The following is a 19406-nucleotide window of genomic DNA, read 5'->3' as shown; positions in this document are numbered from 1 at the left end:
AGAGAGAGAGTGACAGACCCCACACTACACATGGAGGACAGGTAGAGAGTGACAGACCCCACACTACACATGGAGGACAGGTAGAGAGTGACAGACCCCGCACTACACAAGGAGGACAGGTAGAGAGAGAGTGACAGACCCCACACTACACATGGAGGACAGGTAGAGAGAGAGTGACAGACCCCACACTACACATGGAGGACAGGTAGAGAGTGACAGATCCCGCACTACACATGGAGAACAGGTAGAGAGTGACAGACCCCACACTACACATGGAGGAGAGGTAGAGAGTGACAGACCCCGCACTACATATGGAGGACAGGTAGAGAGTGACAGACCCCGCACTACACATGGAGAACAGGTAGAGAGTGACAGATCCCACACTACACATGGAGGACAGGTAGAGAGTGACAGACCCCCACACTACACATGGAGGACAGGTAGAGAGTGACAGACCCCACACTACACATGGAGGACAGGTAGAGAGTGACAGACCCCCACACTACACATGGAGGACAGGTAGAGAGTGACAGACCCCCACACTACACATGGAGGACAGGTAGAAAGTGACAGACCCCCGCACTACACATGGAGGACAGGTAGAGAGTGACAGACCCCACACTACACATGGAGAACAGGTAGAGAGTGACAGATCCCACACTACACATGGAGGAGAGGTAGAGAGTGACAGACCCCACACTACACATGGAGGAGAGGTAGAGAGTGACAGACCCTGTACTACACATGAAGGACAGAGAGAGAGTATTGTACTCACTTATATAGCGCCATTAAGCCACAGCGCTGTATAGATATCATCACTGTCCCCATTGAGGCTCACAATCTATATTTCCTATCAGGATGTCTTTGAAGTGAGGAGAAAACTCACAAAACGTGGGGAAGACATAGAAACTCCTTGCAGATGTTGTCCTTGGTGGAACCCCAGGACCTCAGTGCTAATCACTGAGCCACCGTGATCCCAAATGTATCACCCCTCCCTGGGGTCTGTGGTGGATGTACCGGGGAAGTGATCACGATACCAGGCTACTAATCTTCTCGCTATCACTTGCAAAGTCCTTGGCAGTAAATGGATTAAAATGACAAAACCGAAGTGTGAAATGAAATGAAGTATATAGAAATATTTCCACAGTTCTGGCAAATGAAAAGTGATACAATCTCCCAGTTGGTTTTCTGTTTCAGTTTCTCATAGTTTTCAAAGGCAATAAAATCATGAAAACGCTCCACAGTGCAAATCTGTGTGATACAAATGATAAAATGCATTAAAATTGCATCAAATGTAGTTCAACGACTTCACGCACAAAACTGAAAATGATGAAACTCACGGGGCCTCCACTCCATCTACAGAGCTGAAACTAGTTGCAGTTTTGAAAGGCTAATAGCAAAATGTGATTGAAACACACAGGGATATATGTTGTGAAAAAAGTATATTTATTCCGTAAAAACAAATCAAAGTTTGACGCGTTACATAACCGATCTGTCTCCTTAGTGAAATAGCTAAAGAATGTACCAGATCGGTTTTGAAACTCGCTGTATTTTTTATACATTTTTTATGGTTTCTATTATTTTGTATTTTTATACATTGTAAAGGTCTCTACTTGCAATTTTAGAGTTGCATGGGGACATTATCTTCATGTCCAGTGGCAGATTTTGGTCATTCTTCTCCCACCACACAGTTCTATTGCAGCCTGCAGCAGGTCTTCCTTCAGGAATTCCTCACCTTCTCAAGCTTAGATGAAAGAACACACAGATTCAGTCCGTGTCCAAGATAGTTGTCCCAAGATAGTACATTTTCTTTTGACTAACTCTGGCTTTTTAGTTCCCATGCTATCTTTTGACGTGGGTTATTCTAAAACAGCTGCTACTCCCTATTACAGCTACATCTGAATACTTCAGCTGCATCCCCCTAGTTCATCTGCATCCCCCTAGTTCATCTGCATCCCCCTAGTTCATCTGCATCCCCCTAGTTCATCTGCATCCCCCTAGTTCATCTGCATCCCCCTACTTCAGCTGCATTCCCCTACTTCAGCTGCATTCCCCTACTTCAGCTGCATTCCCCTACTTCAGCTGCATTCCCCTACTTCAGCTGCATTCCCCTACTTCAGCTGCATCCCCCTAGTTCAGCTGCATCCCCCTAGTTCAGCTGCATCCCCCTAGTTCAGCTGCATCCCCCTAGTTCAGCTGCATCCCTCTACTTCATCGGCATCCCCCTACCTCAGCTGCACCCCCTAGTTCAGCTGCACCCCCTAGTTCAGCTGCATCCCCCCCCCTAGTTCAGCTGCTTCCCCCCCCCCCCTAGTTCAGCTGCATCCCCTCTAGTTCAGCTGCATCTCCTACTTCAGCTGCATTCCCCTAGTTCAGCTGCATTCCCCTAGTTCAGCTGCATTCACCTAGTTCAGCTGCATTCACCTAGTTCAGCTGCATTCCCCTAGTTCAGCTGCATCCCCCCTAGTTCAGCTGCATCCCCCCTAGTTCAGCTGCATTCCCCTAGTTCAGCTGCGTCCCTTACATCAGCTGTATCCCCCCCAACGGAGGTATCCCCTCCTTCAGCTGCATATCCTACTTCAGCTGTATCCCATGTGCTAATGCGACTCACTCAGCAGTTCCCAGAGGTAGACACAGGAACGTTTCTTCTGCTGGTTTATTTAAATCATGGCATAAACCAGTTCAGGGTTCAACAAAATAAACATGGCCTTTCTGGCAAAACCAGGAAACAAAAAGATAATGTATAGTACAGTCCATATGCCTGTGGGAATCCGTCCGCTCAGGGTACAATCAACAAAGTCCAGCACAGTTGCACATAAACACTTCTCTGGAGCTTCCTACCTCCAGACATGCAGACAGAGAAAAAACTCAATAGCCGGACATTTAATTTGCCGAACCACACCCTTGGAGTGGAGGTATGGTGAGTGACCGTCCCTCCCATCTATTACAGCCACTCACAGAAAAGCCCAACCCTGTTGTGGAGACACGGGGGTCAGTGTGTGCTCTCATCCACTGGCCCGAGACCGTATGGACCAGGGCTCATCCCACTGAACACCCACTCTCCTTTTCCCGTGGGCATAATACTACTCAGACAACACAGGGTGAGGGTAGACAATAACATATAGTCCCAGAAAATACCCAAGATAGTGCAACATTACAGAATCTCTTCCTTCCGCTGACTCACCGGGATTAGAGCAGCTGCGACTTCGGGGCTTCTAGTTTCCACTAGACCCACCAGTGGCACCCCACTTTTGACGGGCACTCATAGAGAGGAGATAACGACAAGCTTAAAAAGCCAACAGTCCATTGAGGTACATGACTTCTCTGAATGTCTCCATGGGGCCAAGTGACTGGAGGGTCCCAACCTGGCTTCTCCAAACGTCTCCATGGGGTCAGGTGACCCGAGGGTCCCAGCTTTGCTTTCCCAAATGGGGTCAGGTGACCCGAGGGTCCCAGCCTTGCTTTCCCAAATGGGGCCAGGTGACCAGAGGGTCCCATCCCGGCTTTCCGAAATATCTCCATGGGGCCAGGTGACCAGAGCGTCCCACACTGGTTTCCCCAACGTCTCCATGGGGCCAGGTACCGTAGGGTCCCAACCTGTCTTCCCCAAACTTATTCATGGGTTCGATGACGGTCAATAGGGCAGATCTGTATTCTTCCAGCTAGGGCTCGTGGTCCTTAAGGGTGGAATCCTGTAGAATGTCAAATCGGTGTCCCTCTTAGTGGAGCCATGGTGTCCTGGCTGTTGTTTTGTAGAATCTTCCTGGCTGTGGTCTGTCAAGTCACTCTCTTGGAAGAGAGGCAGTTCCCGTTTTATAGTTCACAACTGTCCTTCAAGCCATCCTCCACAGGTCAAGGGGAAGGTGTGATGAGATTAACTCACATTGTTTGAGTGCTTAATAAATCTAACTAGTTTGTCCTCCTCTGATTTGCAGGTCAACAAGCTACATGGACTTATATAATGGATAATCAACATATTAGCAAATACCGATTGTTCCATAACCCTGTGTTACTGTCTTGCAAAGATAACAGTACTATTAACTGCAGGAGCTGATATAAGAAGTGAATAGCAGCCATTCAACAATTTACAAATATCAATTCACTCTACAAGAAGAGTCAACATTCACACTCCTATGCCTATAGTCCATGTGTCTTGACCAACCAAAGAGAAAACACATAAATTCAATAGTCAACATTCAGGCAATAGCCTATGTCTCCTGGCCTATTGAAAATAGACATCTGGATAATAATTTATTATTTATTATTATAACGCCATTTATTCCATGGTGCTTTTAATTAAGATTAAATGCTGAGTCATAACATGCTGGAGAGAAACTTCTGGGTTTTCACTTCACAGAAGATAGCAATCTTCGCGATACATATCTCCCCTCATATACATTGTCAGTGACCCTATCACATCCCCTACATCAGCTGCATCCTGTACTTCAGCTGCATACCCCTCCTCCCCTTCTTTTGACCTCATAATTACCTTCTATTTCTTAAATCTGTCTTTAATTTTTTTTTATGTAGCCCATATCTATCTATCTATCTATTATCTATCTATCCCATATCTATCTATCTATCTATCTATCTATCTATCTATCATCTATTATCTATCTACCTAATATTCATCTTTATCTCCAATCATCCCCATACACTGTACACACAAGCTGATGGGACGTCTTTGCCATCGTTGTAGATAATCTGGTTAATTGGCTCCACATTTAGGCTGTAAATCCTCGTGCTGGGTTTGGTCCGACCGTAATCTCTTTGTTCATTACATAACTAGTCATCTGGAACATGAATCTAAAATGATGTAAATCGCTGGAGTAGAAAAAGCCAACGAGGGCAATGAAAAGGAGAGAGCAGGATGAATGTAGCACCAGATCTTAATGTGTCTGCTGCGTCTGAACATTACTGCTCTTCTGTTGCTGGTGCCGATCTAGAAGAAATATCCTGTACTGTCTGCACCAGACGGGTGGATTGTAGGGGGAATTACAGGACCAGGCACTGATTTCATCTATCTATATATTATCTATATTTAGTGGGGAAAATAAGTATTTGATACGCTGCCGATTTTGCAAGTTTTCCCACCTACAAAGAATGGAGAGGTCTGTAATTTATATCGTAGGTCACTTCATCTGTGAGAGACAAAATCTAAAAACAAAATCCACAAAATCACATTTTTACATAATTAAATTGCATCTTATTGCATGAAATAAGTATTTGCTCACCTACCAACCAGCAAGAATTCTCGCTCTCTTTAACCCTTTCAATATTGTACTTCATGATAGTGGTCATTTTTCTTTGGTATGACTTATGTTTATTTGTGAACAAAATTGGAAAATTTGGTGAAAAATGTGAAAATTTTTGCAATTTTCAAACTTTGACTTCTTATGCCCTTAAATCAGAGAGAGAGGTCACACAAATTAGTTCATAAATATCATTTCCCACATGTCTACTTTACATCAGCACAATTTTGGAAACATTTTTTTTTTTTTGTTAGGGAGCTATAAGGGTTAAAAGTTGACCAGCGATTTCTCATTTTTTACAACAAAATTTACAAAACCATTTTTTTTAGGAACCACATCATATTTGAAGTGACATTGAGGGGTCTATATGACAGAAAACACCCAAAAGTGACACCATTCTAAAAACTGCACCCCTCAAGGTGCTCAAAACCACATTCAAGAAGTTTATTAACCCTTCAGGTGCTTCACAGGAAATAATGGAATGTGGAAGGAAAAAAAACATTTAACTTTTTTTCACAAAAAAATTACTTTAGACCCATTTTTTTTTTTTTTTTACTTTCACAAGGGTAAGAGGAGAAAATGGACCCCAAAATTTGTTGTGCAATTTCTCCTGAGCACACCGATACCCAAGATGTGGGGGAAAACCACAGTTTGGGCACATGGCAGGGTTCGGAAGGGAACGAGTGCCATTTGACTTTTTGAATGTAAAATTTGTCTGAATAATTAGCAGACACCATGTTGCGTTTGGAGAGCCCCTGATGTGCCTAAACAGTGAAAAAACCCCACAAGTGACCCCATTTTGGAAACTAGAATTCTCAGGGAACTTATCTAGATGTGTGGTGAGCACCCTGGATCCCCAGGTGCTTCACAGAAATTTCTAACGTTGAGTCGTGAAAATAAATCACATTTTTCCCACGAAAATATTTTTTTTTAGTCCCAAATTTTGCATTTTCACTAGGGTAGCAGGACAAACTGCACCATACAATTTGTTGTGCAATTTCTCCTGAGTACACCGATACCCAATATGTGGATGAAAACTACTGTTTGGGCGCACGGCAGGGCTTGGAAATAAATGAGTGCCATTTGACTCTTTGAATGCCAAATTTGCTGGAATGATTAGAGTACGCCATGTCGCGGATGGAGAGCCCCTGATGTGCCTAAACAGTGGAAACCCTTGGAAACTAGACCCCTTAGGAAACTTATCTAGATGTGTGGTGAGCACCTTAAGCCCCCAGGTGCTTCACAGAAGTTTATAACATTGAGCCATGAAAATAAAAAAAAAAACGAATTTTTCCCACAAAAAATGTTTTTTTTATCCCCAAATTTTGTATTTTCACAAGAGTAACAAGAGAAAATGGACCCCAAAATTTGTTGTGAATTTCTCCTGAGTATGCAGATATGTGGTCGAAAACTACCTTTGAGGCATAGTGCAAAGCTCAGAAGGGAAGAAATGCCATATTGGTGTTCAGATTTTGGTGGACTGTTTTGAGGGTGCCACGTCACTTTGGTAGAGCCCCTGAGATGCCAGAACAGCAGAACCCCCCCATAAGTGACCCCATTAGCAAACTACACCTCTCAATTAATTCATCTAGCAGTGCAGTGATCATATTGACAACACAGGTGTGTCACAGCATTTTATACCATCGGGCAGTGAAGAAAAAATAATTAAATTTTTACCACCAAAATGTTGTTTTAGCCCCAGATTTTACATTTTCACACTGGGAAATAGGTACAAATGGCACCAAAAATTGTCCCACAATTTCTGCTGAATGTAGAAATACTGCATGGCTGTGCAGTACTGGATGGAGCACTTTTTGCCTCCTGGAGCACAGATTTTCCTAGAATAGCTTGCGGACTCCATATACAGAACCCATACATGCTAAAAGAGCAGAATCCCCCTCAAGTGCCCCATTTTTGAATTATACCCATTTGTAAATTCATCTACTGTTGTAGTGACGATTTTGACTTCATGGGTGTTTTCCAGAAACAAGCAGCAGTGGATGCTGCTGAGAGAAAATTCCAAGCTGCCGTTATAGTGACCAGTACGTTGTAGTGCCCAGTACGTTGTAGTGCCCAGTACGTTGTAGTGCCCAGTACGTTGTAGTGCCCAGTACGTTGTAGTGCCCAGTACGTTGTGCCCAGCTCGTGCTTCTGGAGACATGCACCTGTAAGTTAGGCAGGCTCTCATCGTTACAGGAATGCTTTTATTTTTCCGCTGATGGAGCTGTATGGCAGCTTGTTTTTTGCGGGACAAGATGACGTTTTCAGTGATACAATTTTTATTTACATTTGTCTTTTTGATCGCGTTTTATTGCACTTTATCATCATACCACACTTTTTGGTCAGCAGTATGGTGATAAAGCATAGTTTTTTGCCTTGTTTTTCATATATTTTTTCAGTGTTTTATAGGTCAGATCGTTGCGGATGCGGCGATACCAAATATGTGTACTTTTTTGTTTATATTTTGTTTTACACAGATAAATGTATTTATTGAATTAGTATTTTTTATTTTATGATTTTTTTTTTTATATATTTTTAGAATTTTTATTAACTTTTCTTTTTACTTTTTTACCTTGTTCCAGGATGGGACATCAGCTTTCCCTGTCCTGATCACTAATCTGATACTCTGCAATGCATCTGCACTGCAGAGCATCAGATCAGCGTCTGACTGGCAGGGAGGAGGCATCTCGGCTCCTGCTCTCTGAGCAGGCGCTGACAGGCCACCTTCCCTGAAGACCCTGAAGGACCCTGTGGCCATTTTGGAACCGAGGGTCACCATAGAGGCATGAGCACAACGCAATTGCATCGCATTGTGCTGATGGAAGCAAAGACGGAGGTCACTCCCTCTGTGATACCCCGCTATGTTGCTGTCACTTTTGACAGTGACAGCACCGATCATAGCCATTGCTGCGGGGTGTCAGCTCTCACATAGAGCTGACACCCACACTCGATCATGGCGGTGCTCAGCGTGAGCCCGCGCGAACACGGCGCCATATATATACTGCTCTTTGCCGGAATGCAGCTCCCGCAAAGTCGTGTATATATGAGGCGCATGTCGGGAAAAGGTTAAGAAGCCCTCCTACTCTGCACTCATTACCTGTATTAATTGCCCCTGTTTGAACTCTTTACCTGTATAAAAGACACCTGTCCACACACTCAATCACACTCCAACCTCTAGGAAGACGTGTGTGCAATCTCTCTGAAATCAACTCAAGCTAAGCTACTTCCTCCTTGTCTGTCTCCCCTTGCTGTCTTTAGTGTTAGTGGGGACTGACTAGCGCTCATCCCCCCGTACCCTAGCCAGACCCTAGCTCTAGGGAGAGACAGGGTTTTAGGTTCCTGCTCGGTGATTGATGAGCAACCAGTATAAGGATGGTAACGAAGGACAGGGTGAAATCAAATCAGCCTAGGAGGTCTCCAACCCCTCTGTCCTTAGTGTTTGTGCTCCATTCCCCTCATCCCTTCGTGTTGCACTTTGTCTTTCCAACACTGTGCGTGACAACTGCGCCATCATGGATTAAAATCCTGCAGATGTTACGATACTGGCTTGGCACTGCTGGAATCCAGTGGCCGAAGGAGCACAAGCAGGAACAGCAAGAGGTAGTAGATGTTCTTGGAGTTAGCAAAGGAGTTGTAGGAAACAATCCGTAGATAGGTAGGAACAGTCTGGGTAAGACAGTTCAGAGCTGCAGACTGGGGCTAGGCTAAACAGCTAGACACAATACTCAAGCAATGTATGAAAGATCCATGTGGCTTTAAGTAGGCCCAAACAGGAAACAAGATGGATTCCACAGAATCCGCTACCTTAGTAAAAGGCAATTGTAGAACACAACAGCAGCTTCCAGTGGAAAGGAATGAAATTGCAGCACAATTATTAAAGTGAACAATAGCGGCCACTAGTGGTCAAACTGTAGAAGGACAACAGAAATCCTGACAGCAGGACACACAGGGTCCCCTGCTCATGCCAGCACATGTTCAGGCCCATTTGAAGTTCTCCAATGACCATCTGGATGATCCTGAGGAGGCATGGGAGGTCATGTGGTCAGATGAGATCAAAATAGAATTTTTTGGTATCAACTCCACTCGCCGTGTTTGGAGGAAGAAGATGAGTACAACCCCAAAAACACCGTCCCAACCATCAAGCATGGCAGGGGAAACATATTTTGGTGGTGCTTTTCTTCAAAAGGGACAGGATGACTGCACTGTATTGAAGGGAGGATGGATGGAGTCATGTATCACGAGATTTTGGCCAACAACCTCCTTCCCTCAGTAAGAGCATTGAATATGGGTCTTGGTTGGGTCTTCCAGCATGACAATGACCCGAAACACACAGCCAGGGCAACTAAGGAGTGGCTCCGCAAGAAGCATTTCAAGGTCCTGTAGTGGCCTAGCCAGTCTCCAGACCTGAACCCAATAGAAAATCTTTGGAGGGAGCTGAAACTCAATGTTGCCCAGCAACAGCCCGAAACCTGAAAGATCAGGAGAGAAGATCTGTATGGAGGAATGGGCCAAAATCGCTGCTGCAGTGTGTGCAAATTTGTTGAACAACGACTGGAAATGTATGACCTCTGTAATTGCAAACAAAGGTTTCTGTACCAAATATTAAGTTCTGCTTTTCTATTGTATCAAATGCGTATTTCATGTAGCAAAATGCTAATTAATTAGGTAAAAATCATACAATGGGATTTTCTTGATTTTTTTTTTTATCTATCTCATATTTATTAACTATTTAGCTATCCATGTCCTCTCTATCCATCCATCTATTGCATATCTATCTGATTATCTATCTTTCTACCTACTATATATCTAACTAGCTATTGAGCCCTTTCTACGCCAGGGTGGGGAGCATTTTTATTGGTATATGGTCCCCTATCCTGGAATATGCTCCCCCATCCTGGTCCATGCTCCCCCATCCTGGTATATCCTTCTTCATCCTGGTATATGCTCCCCCCATCCTGGAATATGCTATCCATTCCTGGTCCCCCATCCTGATATATGCTCCCCCATCCTGGTATTTGCTCCCCCATCCTGGTATATGCTCCCCATCCTGCTCCCCATCCTGGTATATGCTCCCCAATCCTGATCCCCCATCCTGGTATTTCTGCCCCCATCCTGGTATATGTTCCCTCATCCTGGTCCCCCATCCTGGTATATACTCCTCCATCCTGGTATATGTCCCTCCCATCCTAATATATGCTCCCCCATCCTGATATATGCTCCCCCATCCTGGTCCCCCATCCTGGTATATGTCCCTCCCATTCTAGTATATGCTCCCCCCTCCTAGTATATGGTCCCCCATCCTGGCCCCCCATCCTGGTATATTTGTGCCCCCATACTGGTATATTTGTGCCCCCATCCTGGTATATGCTCCCCCATCCTAGTATATGCTTCCCCACCCCGGTATATGCTCCCCTATCCTGGTATTTGTGCCCCCATCCTAGTATATGCTCCCCCATCCTGGTATATACTCTCCCCATCCTGGTATATGCTCCCCCATCCTGCTTCCCCATCTTGGTATATGCTCCCTCATGCTGGTATATGCTCCACCATGCTGGTATATTGTCCCCCATACTGGTATATGCTCCCCCATCCTGATATATGCTCACCCATACTAGTGTTTGCACCCCCATCCTGGTATATGCTCCTGCGTCCTGGTATATGTTCCTCCATCCTGGTATATGGCTCCTCCATCCTGGCCCCCCCATCCTGGTATATGTCCCTCCCATTCTAGTATATGCTCCCCTATCCTAGTATATGCTCCCCCATCCTGGTCCCCCATCCTGGTATATGCTCTCCCATCCTGGTATATGCTCTCCCATCCTGGTATATGCTCCCCCATCCTGGTATATGCTCCCCCATCCTGGTATATGCTCCCCCATTCTGCTTCCCCATCCTGGTATATGCTCCCCCATGCTGGTATATGGTCCCCCATACTGGTATATGCTCACCCATCCTGGTATTTGCACCCCCATACTGGTATATGCTCCCCCATCCTGGTATTTGGTCCCCCTATCCTAGTATGTGCTCCCCCATCCTGCTATATGCTCCCCCATCCTGGTATATGCTCCCCCATACTGGTATTTTCTCCCCCATACTGGTATATGCGCTCCCATACTGGCATATACTCCCCCATCCTGGTATTTGTGACCCCATTCTGTTATCTGTCCCTTCCATCCTGGTATATGTCCCTCCCACCCATTCATAAATTAAATAAAAAAACAATCATACTCCCCTTTCCATCGCTCCCCTGCAGCGTGTCACCTGGGTTATTTTACTAAAATGGCGCCGGAATCGGCACTTGCACATGCCGCACTGTCTGGCACCATTTTGTTGAAGACACACTGCAAATGTGTCTTCACTAAAACTGCACCGGACAGTGCGCTATACGCATGCGCCGATTCAGACTCCACACTCCTCCTCCCAGGCCCGAACAGAGGCGCTGCAGCCACACTCCTCCCGGGCCGGTATGTGCTTATGGTGCCTGAGATCGCAGTATGCGTTCAGTGCCTACGCATACCGCGATCTCAGGCGCCACACTCCTCATCCCTGTCTAGGATGTGGATGTGTCCTTGAGTCTGAGGCCAAACTGCGCAGGCGCAGTTTATAGAGGCTTTGGACAGATAGACACATCCCTGGTTATATTATAGCTGTTATACATTTTGTCATTAGTCACCTTATTCAGGCATTTGGATAATTTAGGACCCCTTACTTTACATGAGCAGGAATGTATAGAGGTTTTGTAAGGACATCTGCTCTCGGGAACATAGCCCATCCATGCTTTACTTACATTTAAAGGCTATGGACACTTTTGACATGGGAATTGATTTTATTCGTATGTTAGTTTATAGTGACCTTAAAGGGAATTTGTCAGCAAGTTTTTATATGTAATTTGAGAGCAGCATCATGTAGGGACAGAAACCCTTATTCCAGGGATGTCACTTACTGGCTGTGTGTTGCTGTTTCAATACAATCAGTGTTTTATCAGTAGAATATTATCACTACAGGACAACTGGTCTTGTGCCTGGTAGTCCAACCACACCCCAACGATACAATATGTACACAGTAATCAGCCAATCACTGGTGTGGGCGGGGTTATGCAGGGCTCAGCATTCTGAGCTCTGCTAGATCTGCACCAAAGAAATCTTCTGCACCCAGTAAACTAAGTGACACATCGCTAGAATCAGGGTCTGTGCCTCTACACTATGCTGTTAACATATTACATACTTAAAACCTGCTGATGGATTCCCTTTAAATTAATAAAATTGCAAGTTTCAGTCTGCAATCTTCCTTCCATTATTCAATTTCTGACCTCCTGACATGCAATTTGCCGCCTGATCCAAGTGTCCACTTTTTCTCTTGTGGGAGTGTCCCTCCCAGTAATATAGACTGGATGTGAGCTCTGCACAGCTTCTATCCTGCACTTATTTCCTCCACGTGTTTTTCTTCATTTTTAGGGAACACTTACTATCTGGTTTCCAGATGATCACTGAAAGTTCCAGATGGGGGGAAACTTTGTGATTTGCTTATTTGGCAAGGGATACTGTCTAAAGTTAAGAACTGCTCTACAGCCTCCTCAGGCCGTGCACTAGATATAAGACAATTTTATTATTCCTTTAATTCCTTCCCAACATGTGACATATTTTTACATCGCATGTCGGGTTCAGGTGTATGGAGCAGGCACAGGAGCTGAACCTGTTGCATACATGGCAGATACCAGCTGTGTTATACAGCCCACACCTACCTCTAACAGCAGCGATCTGAGTAGCTCTGATCTCTGCTGTTTAACTACTTATCAATCACTGACAGCAACAGTTAAGTGACACGATTGATCCGGTGCCCAGCGCTCTACTGAAGGACCCCCCATCACCGCCAGCTTTGTACTTCCATAATATTAATCCCATATTGTAACTAAAACAAAATTAAAAATGTGCATTTTTTTTCACCATTTTACCCAGTTTGGATTTTTTCTCATTTTCCAGTAGATTATACGATTAAATAAATGGCGTCATTCAAAACTACAACTCGTCCTGCCATAAGCAAGCCCTCATTCGACCACGTCTATGGAGAAATAAAAAAGTTTTGGCTCTCAGAAGAAGGGGGGAGGGGGAGAGTGCAAAAATTTAAAATTGGCTCAGATGGGAATGGGATTAATTGGGGAAAGTTTAACTCTTTGTATCCTCAGATCTTGTGTTGTTCAGTTTTCTTCCTCTTTCCTTCCAGACACTGAGCGAGCGCTGTCACTCCTGGAGGGATACTGCCGCCGGTTGCAGAAGCCGGAGGAGTGGCAGCTCCGGCAGGCGATCCAGAAGGTCATCTGTATGTTCAGAAGTAACCTGTTCCAAGCATTAATAGGTAAGCGGCCGCACAAGGCTGACGGGTGAGGCTGGTGATGCCCACGATGAGCCATAGGTGCTGAGTAAAATGGGCATAAGGGCACTGAAGGAAAACTTTAAATTGCAGGGAGCAGTGCAAGATATTTCCAGGATGCAATGTTGGCATATCAAGAGACTAGATGGCGGTATGTTGCTTAGGTGGCATATTGTATAGTGGCCTAGGTGCATAAGTGGTGGCAAGTTGGGTGAGATATTTCAAGGAGGGCACATATTGGTACATTTTACTAGGACAGCATATTTATTGCCAAATTATTTTACATACATTGGTTCATAGTATTTTGTTTGCATATTATTTGGATGGTACACTTGGCATATTATTAAAGTGCCATTTTCGGTGACATGTTTCTAGGATGGCATACATGGGGATATTATACTACGTTGGCATATTTGGCGGCATATGTGATTTTATATTACTACGATGGCATATTTGGTGACATAATACATTGCGTTCACGGTAGTAAAATACCCGGATGGCACACTTGTGGTGGCATACTACTACTCCACTATTCATGATTATGACTGTATGGTTGGTGGCCTATCTCTAGTATGGCGTAGGTGGCATATTATCATAGTGGCATGCTCACTGAAATATTTCTAGGATGACATATAAGGTGGCATATTAGATGACATACATTGGGACATGTAGCCAGAACTCACATCTTCTTAAAATAATTGCCTTATTGATCCAGTAGTATAAAAGGTGCAAAAAATGGTTGAGCACAGCAGCACAAAAACTAAAAAGGTAGAAAAGAAATATCCACTGCGCTCCCAGGCAACATGTTCCAGACCTGCATAGTTCTGGTTTGGCTTGACAAAGGATCATGCAGGTCTGGAACATGTTGCCTGGGAGCGCAGCGGATATTTCTTTTCTGCCTTTTTAGTTTTTGTGCTGCTGTGTTCAACCATTTTTTGTGCCTTTTATACTACTGGATCAATAAGGCAATTAGTTTAAGAAGATGTGAGTGCCGGTTATCGCTTGGACTGTTGCTATTACTGGAGTATTTTGCCGTCCACCCGTACAGTTGACCTGATTGCTCCTTTTTTCTTGACACATTATTAGTGTGATATATTTTTAGTTTGGCGTATTTGGTGGCATATTAGTAGGACTGGCATGTTGCTGGGATGGCATACTTGGCAGCATAATAGATGCATTGGATTAATTGGATGGCATATATGGTGGTACATTTCTAGCATGGCAAACCTAGTGCAATATTACTAAGTTGGCATACACGGTGGCATGTTCCTGGGATGACACATGCCATGTCTTTTTCACGATCCTGGACCATCCCTGTAAATACGATATATTCTCTGTAGTTGTTTTAGCTTTTGTAGGCAAAAATGAGCGGAACAAAAACTGAATGTGCAGCGTAAGAGATGAAAATATCCCTGTGCACCTGCGGGCGCTGTGTATCTGTGCCCCCCTGCCCGAGTCTTGTGATCCACAAACGCCTTACAAATCAGCTGATGATTCTGACCCAATTTTGGGGACATTACCTCTTACCCTCCTCCTTTGATGATCTGATTCCTTCTCTTTCTTCATTGCTTTTCTTGCAGTCTCTTTATGCTTATTATTGTATTTTACGTAAAATTCCGTGCTGACAACCCAAGACCGCGTCAAAGTCTGGTCTGCACTGTCGTCTCTCTTATAGGAAAGAAGCTGGGAGTTGTAGTCCTGCTGCACATAGCTATAAAAGAAAGAACATTGAATGAGCCGGTCAGTCACAGAGACGAGCTTGTTAGTGGTAGTTGTAATTTGTCATTCATTGTATCTTTTCTATGTTTTTACATAGGACTGCTTGTAAACATTTCTTATGATGTACAATATGATTGAAGGGAGCAAAGGTCTTGTGTCTCATGGACCTTGCTCAATGCCAGACTGACAGGTCAGTTGCAGAGGGAACCATTGGCACCTGGCGCTCCTATACTAATTGTGTCCATGATACCTACCGGAGGAAGTTAGAGTTGGCCCCTTAAAGAAAATCTGAACTAACGATTAAGCCCCCCAAAACTCTTATATGGTCATGTATCTCTCTGAATCATAAGGCAATCTATACTTTTTATATATGAAAACAGGAAAAATCAACTTTTTACCCCAGTGCTCTGGGCGGGGTCAAAGCACTCTGATTCTTTCCTCCCAAATAGCTCCACCTTCTTCTGCTTGATTGACAGCTCACCAGCTTTGCATACACAGCCAGCGAGTTGTTAGACATACAAAAGAAAGTGGTTCTTGGCATGGAATAAAAGTCAAAGGCTCGGGAAGTGCTCCAATCACACCCAAAGCACTTCAGCCTTATTTCTAAGTTATTTTCTCAGTTGCTCAAAAAGGAAGTATGGCATTGCGGAAGGTTGGGTCGTGGCCTAATTTGAGACACAATATTTGGCCGTGCACTCTTACGCTCCCATCTTTCTAAGACAAGTTTTAATTGGAGCTAAGCCGGATCCCATCTCTGTCTCCAGTTCATTTTGGGGTCTGGTCGGACACAATGAGAGGGGGAGGTACTTAAAAGGGTATTCCCATCTCCAAGATCCTATCCCAATATGTTGTAGGTGTAATAATAATATTAGCAAATACCTCAAATTACAAATGTAGTATAGTTCTTCTGATGCGCTATGTCTATTTCCTCATGTGCAGGCATTGCAGGACCTTAGGTATCCATGGTTTCGACCACTGATATAGTGACAGTTAGTTAGCTAATTGCTAGTGGTCGTAACCATAGATACCTAAGGTCCGGCAATGCCCTGCACATGACGAAATAGACATAGCTAATCAGAAGAACTATACTACAGTACATTTCTAATAGGAGGTATTTGCTAATATTATTATTACAAGTACTACATATTGGAATAGGAACTTGGAGATGGGAATACCCCTTTAAGTTTAGGGTCCAATCAATGTTGTTTCTGGTGGATGTCTTGAACGTTTCTTGATCATAAAATGTTACCTAAGTAGCTCACATCTTTTCGTATTTATTAACAGCGTAATCCACATGTTCATTAATTGCAAAAGTGTTAGTATTTATGCAGCACAAATATGGTGGTCGCACGAGATACAACTAATAGAAGGAGAAAACTTAGACAAGACAGTGTGAAGATGCTCCAGATTTATCACTGAGCGTGAGCCACCGTCATAGATTTGGTGCATTTTCAGACCATCTAGTCTAAGTGTAGACTGACTAAAATAGAACTTTAGCAAGGCCGTGTTCACACATGCAATTCTGCACTTTTTTTTTCCACTGCAAGTTTTTGCGCTGAAAATCTGTGTTCAATTTGTCCAAGCAAAGTGGTTCTTGCCCTCTGTGCGGTATGATGGGGTTTGTTTATTTTCATAGCGAACTGCAGAGAAATTTAATTGAAATGGAACAACCCCTTTAAGCTGGGGTTGTCCATTAGTGGACAATCCCTTTAAGAAGCAGGTTTTTTTAGATTAGAAATCATGTGATTTATAGATAAAAAAAACGTAATGGAACATTCGATAACTCTCAAGATCTCTACATTCGGAGGCAACACATCTGCTCAAATCTATGAAATGGATCAAATTGTATCCGGAGTAGACAATGCTCTGTGACCTAAACATCCTGGACTCCAGACTGATACATTGTAGCAAACCAGCAGAGTGATGAGTGCAGCTGACCCTGGAGATGGGCGGCTCGGCCTCTCTGTTTTACCGATCAGTGGGGTCCAAACCCTTACACCCCACCCATCAAAACTTCTGGCATGTCAAAAGTTTTCTAAAAGTGTAACCAGTCTGCAAACTTTTCTGCAAAAGAAAGAATGGAAACTCGAAATTCTAGCGATCATCATCATCATTATTCTTCATCGATCCTGCCAATATGTCGCACAGTTTCCCATTCTGAGTAAATGCCCCCATCCTTTCAGTTTGGAACGAGTCCGTCAGAGAATCTTTTCCCCACCGAAAACATATTTTGCGCGGAGAAACGCGGGTTTATTCTATTAGATGGAGTACAGGGCGTCTTTAACTCGTTAATCAGCTTTGGAGAATGGAAATAAACTAAAGAGGTTTATGTTGGGGGCGTTTTATGTTTGGATTCATCTCCATAAAATATTCTATGTTTTACTTGGAATTAATGTGCCCCAAATAGCTCTAATCCCCTTATACGGCATTAGGTAAAGATTAATCTCCCCGGGGGCCACTCGGTCTCCTATGTAAGTGGGGGGAGGGGGACTGGACCATGCTATCATGACATTGCTGTCAGCTCCCCTCTGTGTGCCAGCGATGAGACGCAGAAGTCCGGTGCCTAGTAATGGTCTGTAAGACCCCTCCGCGTGCATTGGATGATGTGACCCTATGGAGCCCACGTCCTAATATTGTGTTTGCTTTACTTATCCAGGGGTTGGACAGGCTCTCCTGGTGCTGCTGGCGGAAGTTTTGGGTTCTTCCCTCCCTCCTAGTTGCTGAAGTTTAGTATGACAGTCTTATAATAACCCAATGGCCCATTTCCCATCAATCCCCCCAATTTCCAGTAGATTTCTCTCTTGCTCTATGTCTTACCTCTCATTCACTATTCAATAAGTTAGGCTGTGTGCACACGATGCAGAAATGCTCAGGATTTTTTCCTGAGCATTTCTGCATCTCCCTGGCAGGAAAAAACGCATGTGGATTGTACATGCGGTTTCCTGCCAGGGAGATGCAGAAATGAAGCGGTCTTCACTTTCATTTTCGCATGCAGGTTGACAAGCGCTTCCCAAGCGATTTTAGCATCACTTGGAAAGTGCTTGTCAACTTGGTCACACTATATAAATCCACGCAGCCGGCATGGATTTATATAGTGTGTGAATGTCAAAATATAAAAAATAAATATATACTTTACCCTCTGATGGCCCCCGGTGTCCTGCAAAAACGCCGCGGAAACGCATTAAAAACGCATCGTGTGAACTCAGCCTTACACACAGGTTGTAATGTTACAAAATAGGTAAAAAACCAAGGGGGGTGAATACTTTTGGAAGCCACTGTACATTACTGTAAGGCTGAGTTCACACGATGCGTTTTTAATGCGTTTCCGCGGCGTTTTTTCAGTTGCGTAAACGCCGCGGAAACGCATGAAAAACGCATGGTAGAAGGGAAGCAATGTTCCCCAATTGAAATCCGCATGTGCTGTGCCCATGATGCGGATTTTTCCGGAGCGTAAACGCTGCGCTCAAAAATCCGCAGCATGTCAATTAATTTTGCGGAAACGCTGCTTTTTTGGCGCCACTGACTTGCATTAGACCGCATGGAATCCGCATCACTGTATATGTTGATGCGCATTCCATGTGGTCTAATGTGCGGATGGTACCCGGGTGTGGAGGAGAGGACTCTCATCCAGACCCAGGTACCATAAAAAAAAAAAGAATAAAATAAAAAATATATATATACTCACCTTCTGACGGCCCGCTCAGCGCTCCTGCTTGGTTCCCGGCACTTTGCGGTTGAATGAAGAAGGACCTTCGCTGACGTCAGAGTCATGTGACGGGTCACGTGATGCTGACGTCGGCAGGTCCTTCAGTCTTCACTGCCGGTAGCCGGGACCGAGCGAAGCAGGACACCGAATGCCATCAGAGGGTAAAGTATATATTTATTTTTTATTTTTTGACATTCACACACTATATAAATCCATTCCGGTTGCCGGTTGCTGTTTGCATGGATTTATATAGTGTGAAGTTGACAAGCACTTTCCAAGTGATGCTAAAATCGCTTGGGAAGCGCTTGTCAACCCGCATGCGAAAATGAAAGTGAAGACCGCTTCACATCCGCATGTCCCTG

General features: G+C 44.3%; 1 protein-coding gene across 2 annotated transcripts in view; it reads left to right on the top strand.

Annotated features, from left to right (window-relative positions):
• Positions 1-19406, top strand: part of DLG2 (discs large MAGUK scaffold protein 2) — a 1666258-nt gene that overhangs the window by 8732 nt on the left and 1638120 nt on the right. For both annotated transcript variants that reach the window (XM_073661710.1, XM_073661711.1), the window contains exon 2: positions 13473-13604. In XM_073661710.1, the coding sequence (XP_073517811.1) occupies positions 13473-13604 (132 nt within the window). The remainder of the gene's footprint in view (positions 1-13472; positions 13605-19406) is intronic.

The sequence above is a fragment of the Phyllobates terribilis genome, unplaced genomic scaffold (genome assembly GCF_046119375.1).
Source record: "Phyllobates terribilis strain yellow unplaced genomic scaffold, ASM4611937v1 Scaffold_2__4_contigs__length_985480577, whole genome shotgun sequence".
In the NCBI taxonomy this organism is placed as follows: domain Eukaryota; kingdom Metazoa; phylum Chordata; class Amphibia; order Anura; family Dendrobatidae; genus Phyllobates; species Phyllobates terribilis.
The sequence above is the reverse complement of the archived record's forward strand: the minus strand, read 5'-3'. Positions and strand labels throughout refer to the sequence as shown.